The 11,010-nt window shown below is 32.7% G+C and overlaps 2 protein-coding genes across 2 annotated transcripts; one reads left to right on the top strand and one right to left on the bottom strand.

Moving 5' to 3' along the window:
- The first annotated feature begins 2,006 nt into the window (after window positions 1-2,006).
- On the top strand, window positions 2,007-3,833 carry LOC115716192 (cytochrome b5). Its single transcript, XM_030644933.2, has 4 exons — window positions 2,007-2,152; window positions 2,312-2,407; window positions 3,159-3,225; window positions 3,356-3,833. The coding sequence occupies exons 2-4, from the start codon at window positions 2,321-2,323 to the stop codon at window positions 3,604-3,606; spliced, it is 405 nt and encodes a 134-aa protein (XP_030500793.1). The 5' UTR covers window positions 2,007-2,152; window positions 2,312-2,320; the 3' UTR covers window positions 3,607-3,833.
- A 3,239-nt stretch (window positions 3,834-7,072) lies between these two features.
- LOC115716630 (fasciclin-like arabinogalactan protein 4) lies at window positions 7,073-8,905 on the bottom strand. Its single transcript, XM_030645472.2, has one exon. The coding sequence runs from the start codon at window positions 8,669-8,671 to the stop codon at window positions 7,352-7,354; it is 1,320 nt and encodes a 439-aa protein (XP_030501332.2). The 5' UTR covers window positions 8,672-8,905; the 3' UTR covers window positions 7,073-7,351.
- Between the last annotated feature and the right edge of the window lie 2,105 nt (window positions 8,906-11,010).

Consider the following 11,010-nt stretch of genomic DNA (forward strand, 5'->3'; position numbering starts at 1 on the left):
GGGTTTTTTTCTAAAAAAAACCATATAAGACATTAAAAAGAAATCTGAATTTAAAATTCATAAAAAATAAAAACTTAATTAAATTACCATAAAAAATATTAAAATTCTCTTCATATTTATTTTTTAAAAAAAATAAAACAAATAATACTATAGTGATTGCCGAAGTTGTCACTTGTGCTGGAAAAGTCATCGGAGTTTACTGCCGACACCGGAAAGTCGCCGGAGTAGCCGTCGGTGCCGGAAAAGTCGCCGGAGTTGCTGCCGGCGCCGAAAAAGTCATCAGAATTAGCATTGTCGCTGGAAAAATCACCAAGAAACCGGTTTCTAACATCAAGAAACTAGTTTCTTGGTGATTTTTCCGGTAATTTTACTGGTGACAATGCCAAGTTCGACTACTATTCTGGAGTTTGATGTCGGTGCCGAAAAAGTTGCCGGAGTAGTTCCTGGTGTTGGAAAAATTGTCAGAGTTATTGCCGGCGTAAAAAAAGTCGTCAGAATTGGCATTGTCGCCAGCAAAATCATTAGAAAAATCACCAAGAAAGTGGTTTTTCAATCAAGAAACTGGTTTCTTCACCAAGAAAGTGGTTTCTTCATCAAGGAACTAATTTTGTTACACAACAATAATAAAGATTATGAAAACAAAACAAAAATGATATACACTGAAAATAATTGAAACCAGTTTCATCAATCAACCAAATAGAGAAAAAAAAAATACAAAAAAAATTACCAAGAAACCGAAAAAAAACCAGTTTCTTGGTGATTAGTCCGATAATTTTTCCGGTGACAATGCCAATTTTGACGAATTTCTCAGAGTTTACTGTCGGTACTGAAAAAGTCACCGGAGTAGATGTCGGTGTATTAGTCGTCAGAGTTGCTACCAATGCTAGAAAATTCGTCATAATTGCCATTGTCGTCAGAAAAATTACCGGAAAAATTACCAAAAAACTGGTTTCTTCATCAAGAAACCAGAAACCAGTTTCTTGGTAATTTTTCCGGTGACTATGCCAATTCTGATGACTTTTCTGAAGTTTACTGTCGCTGCCGGAAAAGTCGCCGGAGTAGCTGCTAGCGTCAGAAAAGTCGTCAGAATTGGCATTGTCAACAGAAAAATCACCAAGAAACCGGTTTCTTAGACTTCAAGAAACCGGTTTCTTGGTGATTTTTCAGTGATTTTTCCGGCAAAAATGCCAACTCCGACGAATTTTCTGGCGCCGGCAGCAACTCCGACGAATTTTCCGGCACCGACCGCTACTCCGGTGACTTTTCCGGCACCGACAGCAAACTCCGGTGACTTTTCCGGCATCAATGACAAATAAAAATTCCTAAACAAATAAAAACATTAAATATGGGATTTAGAAACCTAATTACATATATATGGCATATCAAATACCATAAAAAAACCTAAAAATAAAAAAATACCATATAAATTGGCCAAACTTAAATGTGCCATATTTATCATAAGAACTTTTAAAATCCCATACTAAGTGTAATTTCCTCTTTTTTAAAATTATACAAAATATCTTAAATAATTATAATGTATATGCTTATAAAAAATTAATTTAAAAAATTCTCCTAAATACGTATAAAAAAAAAATTCTTTGTACATTGGAAAAGCACCCATTTATTTTATATTTTGATTGAATGGAACATCATCTATCTAATTTTAAATAGTAAAATAATAATTAAGCAAAAAAAACATAGTAAAATGTTATTTTAAAAATCATTAGAAGAAAAAAATAAAATAATTACATTTTATGGAAAAAAGAAAAATAAAGAAAGAAAGCTTCATCATTTTTCTATTAACCTTTTATGGAATTTGTTGTTGTTGTTGTTGTTTTTACTAATGAAACGTATACAACTTGAATTGATAAATTTTGAGACGAAAATACCCTTGAATAATGTATAATTTCCTCTCAAAAACAAATATTAAGACCGTAAATTTAACATAAAACGAAGGGCATTTTAAGAATAAATGAAAATCTTCAAATATATATATAATCTCCACAAATAATTAATAATAATAATAAAGAAAAGAAAAGCATTACATTTACTTAGTGACTCTGACAAGGTTTGACGAGTGAGAGAGAACGAAGAAGAAGAAGAAGAATTCTCTTCCTTCGTAAAAGCTTTTCTCCCTCGTTTGTAACGCCCAGTATGATCTCAATTCTCAATCAATTTTCAATCTTTTTTTCTGGGTTCTTTCTATTTGATTCTTCTAACGATTTCTGTGTCGACTTTCATGGATTTTTTTTATTCTTTATATTTTTCAAATTTGTTTACATAATAATTATGAGGTTTTGTGGGTTTTCAGTTAAGAATAATGGCTTCAGATCCAAAGGTGCACAAATTCGAAGAAGTGGCTCAACATAACAAGACCAAGGATTGTTGGCTCATTGTTTCGGGAAAGGTCAGATCTTTTTTCTCTTTTGATTGGTTTTGGATTGAGGATTTAGTTTTTGGATTGATTGGTCAACTTAAGCCTCTGTTTTTTTGCTGAGAAATTTGGTTTGGGAAACTTGTATAAACTAATTTTATCAACCTGTTAACCTAGGTGTTTGATTTGCTGGGATCTTAATCCAATTCGGATAATTGTCACTTTAGCCTAATTTTAATTGCTACCAATATTGATAAAATATATTTGTGTGTATATTCATATATAACATATAGGGAACTTATTCCTCTTGGGTACCAGTCCCTTTACACTCTTAGTAACAAAATTAACTCAATTATGAAAGGAAGTAGAAGCAATTACTATCCCCATATTACATATATATTTGTATATGTGATTTAATGTAGTGTTTATTATAAAGGGCCTAAATGCTTGAATATGTATAATAAATGAAGTCTTCTTCTTCTTTTCTCCTCTAAAAGACAAAAAGTTACAACTTTTATTATGTTGAAGTAGAAATAAGTGAAATCTCTTCAACTTGAGTTTTGGTAGTTTGCATACAATAAAAATGTTATGACCAACCAAAAACCCCATTTTCAGGAACTAGGTAAGGAGAAAAAGAAAAGTTCAATTATGATCCAAACTCAAGAATTTTGTCACAGCCTTCTCTTTTATTATTAATTGTTTTCTGCTTTTTGTTTTTCGTTCTATTGATCTTTCATTGGCATGGAGTTTATTTTGAACTCATGTAGTTAGTATCTGGATTCAGGTGTATGATGTTACGCCATTTATGGATGATCATCCCGGAGGAGATGAAGTGCTGCTATCAGCTACTGGTAATGCATTCTTCATCATATTAACTGTTCCAATTGAAACTATGTATATTTTTTGTGGGGAGGCAACATTGATCTAAAACCCCAAATGAAGACTCTTTTTGAGATTAATTTTATTCAAAAACCTTTGCAGGGAAAGATGCAACCAATGATTTTGAAGATGTAGGCCACAGTGATTCAGCTAGAGAAATGATGGAGCAGTACTACATAGGAGAGATTGATGCTGCAACTGTTCCGCTAAAACGGACCTACATTCCACCGCAGCAAACTCCACACAATCCCGATAAGACACCTGAGTTTGTCATCAAAATTTTGCAGTTCTTAGTTCCCCTTTTAATCTTGGGTTTAGCATTCGCTGTCCGACACTTCACCAAGCAGGAATAGGTTCAGATCAGAACTGTAGAGAAGGGCAGAGTGGTTACTATGCATTTGGAAGAACAGTTATTTTTTGCAGCCATTGTTTAATTATGTGCTCTTCTAATCAAATTGAGAGTCTGTTTGAGTTGATTAGTTTCTGTGTTGTTCTCTGTTTTCTTTGTTCTTCAGTTCATTTTAGTTGGAACTCAACTTCTAAGTTATAATAACAACAGTGTGCTCAGTTTCATTGTTTATTTTTCTTCTTTATTATTAATATGGAACTTAAATTACATATGCATATTCTATTTGTGGTGTTTGAAAACACATGATATATGATTATTCTTAGAAGTTTCAGAAAGGAATTAGTAATGATATAAATGTAGAGAAAGAACTACAACTTGTTACGCATTCCTTTCTTTCACTGAACACATTCAGTTATCTAAACAGAGTCCTTGTTTGATAATTAGAACACGAAAGTGGATTAGAAGTCAAGTAGAACCACGAAGTAATGGAATCGTGGGATTGCTTGAATCGGTAGTTAAAATTAATAGGCTCGGTTAGTATATTGTATTAAGTCGTATTGTATTGTGTTATGTGTCATATTTTTATATATTACTATGTTAAATTTTAATTTATACTAAAATATTATACATTTAGGTGTTCGTAAAAGTGGAATGAAATAAGGGTTTGCTTGAATCATAAAACAAACCTCTTCCTCTAGGTTTGGTATAACGTGTAAAGCTAGGTTTCTCGGCACGATCACCCAAGAAGCTAAGGTTCATGCTCTTATTATTGCTCACTCAAACCTTGTAAATGGAGCGTTGGACCACTATATTGATTCTTCGAGGGCCTCTTTCGTCTCCTCAATGTCTTTTTTGGCCTTCTTGGCAATGTCAAATAAGGATTTCTTCAAAGTTTCGACCTTGACCTTTAAATCGTTCTTGTCCTTCTCATTTTGGAGCATCTATTCTTCTAGATTATCATGTGAATAAAACTAAAAGTAAATATTAATAATAGAGATAAATAAGACACATGAATTTTTACGTGGTTTTATATTTAAATCTACATAGTCCATGAGTCCATATTATTTATGAGTTCTTGATTTGTTTAAGATAACAAGATATCTTATACAAAGTAGTAATCTCTAGGTTTTTCTGCACTTAATTTCTCAAGGTATTTCCTCCCAAAAATTATTTGTCCCTTACATCATAGGTTCTGTCCCTATTTATAGGATTTTTAGAAATGACCGTTATTCCTTTTTGTTCTTATCTAGATAACCGTTTATGAAACATAAACAATCTCCACATTTTATTTTACAACATGTGAGATAAATAAATTAACTGTTAGTAAGTACTTTTGTACTTATCTTGAAATTATCTTCTTTGCTGAGATAACATACCTAAAATATGCCTTGCCTTCTTCAGTAATATTGGGAATGACTAGGCGTATGTTGCGAGACGTTAATTGAGGTATCTTCTTCGCTTTTGCTGTCTAAGATAGGTCTTAAGATAACACTTAGAATTGAATCTTTTGTGGTCCTTAGGGTAAATCTTCTTACGTCGTTTATGAGCCTTCCGAGATGGATCATTTTTTTTGCTCATATCTCTTAGTCTTTTAACATACTCATGAGTATGTGGGTCAATGAGCTACAAACTCTTAAAGAACTTATTATCTACCTTTTCCAGCGACTCATCCCTTCATATTCTATACATGTCTTATTTATCTGGGTCATGTTTGAGATAGGCCTATGATGTTGTTATCTCGCTAATAATTGTATTTATAATTTTATCGCTTTTATTTGACAGTCATATTATAATACAATGCGAGACAAACGTATCATTTAATTGTAGCATGTCTCGAGGTGAGAAACCTATCCCATTCCTCATGTTTATATTATTCCTTAATTTTTAAGACTTATATCCACATATCATCGTCATATTAATGCTCGAAATATGGGCGTGACAAGTTTTTCTATTTAAAATGATTCATGTGGTCGACGATGACTTGTGGGTCGAGTTTTTGGTTGTTCTGGCGAAGGTCTCATATTCATATGAGATGGTTCTAGAACATCGAGTCGTGTTTGCCTTAGATTTGGACCATTTAGATTATGTGGAATTTCTATGTCAACAGTAATCTCTCTTGTATTCACAGGTTGTTGCTACTAGAATATGTAGGGTTGTTTGTATTGTTCTCCTTGACAAGAACATTCGACGCCCTTTTGGTCTTTGACCCACCACGAGGCCTTCCTCGTGTTTGTCTTGCTGGGGGTTCAAATAGTTTTGCATGTGTGTTATTAGCATTCGCACGCGCTATAGCGGCTTCACGCTTTAATCCAGCATTTCTTTGGTTAGGCTTGCCTAACCTTTGTCGAAGTTGGCGATTTTTTAATTCCCTCAAGGAACATATCTAGTGGGGTCTTATGCCCCTCATTCTTTCTTTCTAGAATGGTTTCCTCGTTGTCAGTTCTTTCAAAGTCCCATTTAGGAGGACTTTTTCCTGTATTTAGATCATTGGCAAGTTGAGTCCCCTGGGGCTCTTTTCTAAGGTGATGAACCGTTTCTTCTTGTTCGGCGGGAATGTCTTGAGAAGTATTGTCCATAATGCAAACTTTTATTTTTGGGTAGGAAGATGTGTTTTTAGAGTTTAATTTTTATATTAATGAAAGTACGAAACTGTTAACTCGAAATTTCGTTAACATAAATTAGAGTCGATAATTAATGCTCAGTAAATATTATATGCTATATAAATATATATATTTAATAAAAGAGATGGATTTTTACTTGATTTTGTAATTAAAATTTATATATTCCACGAGTTTTTTTCTATTTCTAGTATTCTTAGGTTACAGATATAATTTGGCAAAATTTTCTCAAATTTAAAAAATTGATCTCTCTTTGTTTGCTCTGATATTTATAGGGATTGAATAACAATTATTTTTTATCTAATCTGAACAATAGTTATAAACCGTGAACATTCCTTGTGTTTCATATGCAACCACTTTCATTTTAAATAAGATAATTGTTCTATTTGACTTGGTCTTTATCTTCTATAACATACGATTGTCAAGATGTTTCATTGTTTAATGTATGATTTTCGGGGTTCACCAGCCCTTAGATGCACTTTGGGTAACATATTCTTCTGAAAAAATACCAATAATATTTCTGAGGTTATAAACAAGAGCAAGTTTAAATAGGTTAAGTCTCAACATTAACATTATCGACACTAGAAATATTTCTAAATGCCTTTACGAGTTTAACTCTTTAATTAATCCACCTAATTTATTCCTTGTCATGTAACCAAACTCATTATTTACAGCTTAACAATTATTATATTAAATTGTGTTTATATTATATTTTTATATAATATGAAGTTAAATTTTTATTGATATCAAACTATTATATATTTATACGAACATCAAAATCAATACCAAATATAATATTATAACAAAAAAATATAATGTACAACATAATTTATATAATGCTACACAATCCAATAAATAGAACATTTTTTTCACCATATTTATGTGTTTTATTTTTCCTTCATCACTTAGGTACAAAAAAAATTTCTAACATTGCTATACATAACAAGGACAACAAAAATGAATCAATCTCTCTAAACACATAATTATTAAAAAAAAACATTAACACAATTAACATTTATAAATTCAATTACCCGTGTAAAAAAAATAAAAAACACAAAAATAAATAAATTAAAAAAAATAAAATCTAATTACCAACCAAAATAATAAATTATATCTCATACCATTTACCATTTAAAGAGATAAGGCTATACACAACAGAGCAAGGATCAAGGTATAGAAATGGAACCCATTAATGGCGGCTGCTGCTTCTGCTTTCGATCTTATATCTTGACCTAAACCCGGCGGAGATGAGAGGTGTGAAGGAGGGCCATCTAATCCAGGCGTAAACTCCGGCGAGAAAGCAATATCAGGTGGCTGAGCCGTACCCGCAGCAAAGGGTGTTCCTGGTTTGGGAGTCGTCGTCGTTATTGGATTCTTCCCAAAAATCTCTTTGGGTAATAAAACCCCAGAAACCCCAAAAATGGCGACTGGGTTTTGATCAAAAACTGTTTGGGTCACCGACACTTGAACGATACCTGTATTGATTGCTACCGATCCATTAACCCTAGAAATGTTGAGAGTGAAGCTTCCTGCGCCCATGTCTTCCGTAGCTAATGTGGGTTGAACAGGGTTCACAATTGATTCAAGCGAACCCAAAGGATAATAAGAATGAAGAACATGGAATTTCAACACCACTGCTTTCTTATCGGCCGGTAATGATTGAAGCTCAACATTTGACGGAAGTTGAGCGAAAGCAGTATCCACTGGTACAAATAGGGTTATTCCGGCACCACCTTCGTCGGCTTCAAATTCCTCTACTACGCCGGAAGCTGCTAACATCGAAGCCGCAACGTTGAAGTTATGACCGTCGATTAAAGCCTTAGTGATATTCAAACCTAATGGCGGTCGAGTCTCGGAAGCCATTAGATCGAATCCGTACGGAACGAGAAGAGAATTAACAGCGAAGACACTCACATTGTACGGTAGGGTTTTGATAGGGTTAAGAATGGTAGCATTCGAGGGTGAATAAGGTGCCGGAGATCGGACTGAAACAATTCCGGTGATTGGATCGCGAGTGATGTTGACGGAACCGAAGTTGTTGGTGGCGCGTCCGGTGGTTTGAAGGAGCGTGGTGACAAGCTTACCTGAGGAAGAGATCCGGCGGAGATCGGAAGGGGAGAGGTATTCAAGGAGTATGTGGTATCGGACGACATCAGCGCGTGAGGATGAAGATAAGCGGCGCGTGAGATCTGATGAAGCGGAGAGGTATGTGTTTGGGACGGCGAGGAGAGTTATGGAGGATCGGCGGGAGAGATCGGCGGCAAGGGAAGATGATGAGGAGGAGAGGAGTGAAGCGAAGTCGGAGAAGTCTGGGAAGGAGGAGAGGAGGTTGGTGATGTTGAGAGCGGCGGTGGGAGTGGTGGCTATGGCGGAAGAGAGGAGAAAGAGGAGGAAGAGTATGGATGGTGTAGGGGTAAAATGGGAAATGGGTAAGTCTGCTTCCATCGCCATTGTTGTTTCTCTCTCAAACACTCTCTTTCTCTCTCTTCTGTTAGTGAGTGAGAGAGTGAGTTGTATAAAAACGAAGATTAAGACAAAGGGTAGTTTGGGAATAATTGAAGATGTTCGAATGTATAATAATAATGTCCACAAATAATAAATATAAATGAGAGTGTCTACTCATTTCATATTTTGTATTTTATTTAAATATAAGTTTGTATTTTAAATAATGTTTATTTAATATTTTGTATGGGATATGATTTTAACTCGTACTTTCACGGATTGTAATTCGTGATGCACGGCAGCCGTTAGATGAGGGAATTATTTGATTTGACGGCTGAGATTGCTCTAAGAGTAATTACTAATTAGGGTTAAAAAGTAGAAACGTACCCTAACACTCATTTGATGTACTCTGAGACCCATTTAATATACTACAAAATACATGTAAAAGTACATTACGAGACAAAATCATATCCCTACTTTGTATTTTAAAATTGTATATATTTATGTAACATTTGGTTGGAAGTAATAGAATAGAATGGAATGGAAAGAAAATAATTTTCATTAAAATTTTTTGTTTGGTTGTATTTTAAGTATTGGAATGACATTTTAATGGAATACTTTTTTCACTATTTGATGGAATGACTATTCTATTAAAAAAAAAGATCATTAACAAAAGAAAAAAATTAATGATTTTTTATCAATTTTTTTATGCATTTTAAATTTTATTTCATTCCTATTCTGATTCTCATTCTTATTCTTATATTTTTATTCATCCCAATTAAACGTCACCTTAGTATCCTAAATTTAAAATTTTTGATAAAATTTTATCAATTAAGTTGTCTAAAATTTTGTGAATTCTGAAGTCAAATTTAATTATATGATTACATATAATTGATAACTGTTTGGTTAAATTAATAAAATTATATTTATTAAATTTTATTTTAGGGTACCAAATATATACAATTTAAAAATATAAAATACCAATTAAGTATTATTGAAAATACAAGACACCAAATATGTTTTTTTTTATCAAAACACAAGCTACTAAAATGAGTATATTCTTTATAAATGAATGGCTAATTAGATTTTTGTCAGACTTATGTCTAATTTTATTAATTTAGTGATTGATAATTTTGATATCTAATAAATCATGATAATTTTGAAATATGTTAAATTATATTTTTTTAAATTTTTATTTAGGTTAGATTTTTTTTTTCTAAAACCAATAAAAAAAAAAAGAAAAACATTAGATACTGACTGTGATCTTAATTCTCAATCTTTTTTATGGGGGCTTTTTATATTTGATTCGTTTGTCGACTTTGATGGATTATTTTATTCTGTTTATATAACTCAAGGTTTTGTGGGTTTTGAGTTAAGAATAATAACTTCAAACATAACAAGAGCAAAGGATTGTTTTTGTTTGTTTGTTGGTTTGATAGAAACGTTAGGATTAAATTAGAAAATAGAAATGACCACGAATGGTTATTACAAACTTAAAATTACAACCCAAAGTCTGTTTTTGCTGAGATTGAGCATAATGAACTGATGGTGCATGGTGGTTAACTTGTTCCTGCTCTGCACCACCAGATAGATAGGATAAACATGAACCAAGCAAAACAGTTTGGATGGTCGTTGCTATGTTAGAATTTGATAAGATGCACGAGATTTCATCCCAAAATCATTTGATAATGAGAGGAGTAACTCATTTATGTTATATATTCTATTATCTTCCTACATATTAACAATGTGTCAATATTGGAAGAGTCTGTTCAGGAAGCCCGAAAAGGGAGGCCATTAGTAAAGACACACCATCACATTATCTTGTGTCTCTCATGAATTTTGGCTTATGTTGGTGAGAGGGATTCAAGGATTGTTGGCTCATTATTAAGTTAAGTGTCTGTTTGGTTTTAATTTGGGTTAGGTTTGGGAAACTTGTATAAACTAATTTTACTAAACTTGTAACCTAGCTGTTTGATTTGCTGGGATCTTGATTCAATTTGGATAATTATAATTAATATTGGGAAAATATTGTGTATGTGTATATGTGTAGATATTAGGGGTGTGCATAGATCGATTTAATCTAATGACAATCAAGTGATCTAATTATAACCGATTGCTAAATATTGGATATCCAATCGAGATCGGATCAGATGTAATTTTTATATCTAATTAGATCGGATCTGATGTTGGATGGGTGTCCAAAAATCTAATACATCCAACATCCAAGCGAACTAATTAGTATTTTTTATGTAGTTTGGATGAGTAATTAGATTTTATATTATTATACGTAAAATATATATGTATATATAAAAGTTAACATTAGAATTTTACTTTTTTTTTCTTGGATT

Source organism: Cannabis sativa, chromosome 5 (assembly GCF_029168945.1).
Source record: "Cannabis sativa cultivar Pink pepper isolate KNU-18-1 chromosome 5, ASM2916894v1, whole genome shotgun sequence".
In the NCBI taxonomy this organism is placed as follows: domain Eukaryota; kingdom Viridiplantae; phylum Streptophyta; class Magnoliopsida; order Rosales; family Cannabaceae; genus Cannabis; species Cannabis sativa.

Coding starts and splice junctions, on each gene's coding strand:
- LOC115716192 (XM_030644933.2), top strand. CDS start 2,321: ATGGCTTCAGATCCAAAGGTGCACAAATTCGAAGAAGTGGCTCAACAT. Junction 2,408..3,158: donor GGCTCATTGTTTCGGGAAAG/GTCAGATCTTTT, acceptor ATCTGGATTCAG/GTGTATGATGTTACGCCATT. Junction 3,226..3,355: donor AGTGCTGCTATCAGCTACTG/GTAATGCATTCT, acceptor AAACCTTTGCAG/GGAAAGATGCAACCAATGAT.
- LOC115716630 (XM_030645472.2), bottom strand. CDS start 8,671: ATGGCGATGGAAGCAGACTTACCCATTTCCCATTTTACCCCTACACCA.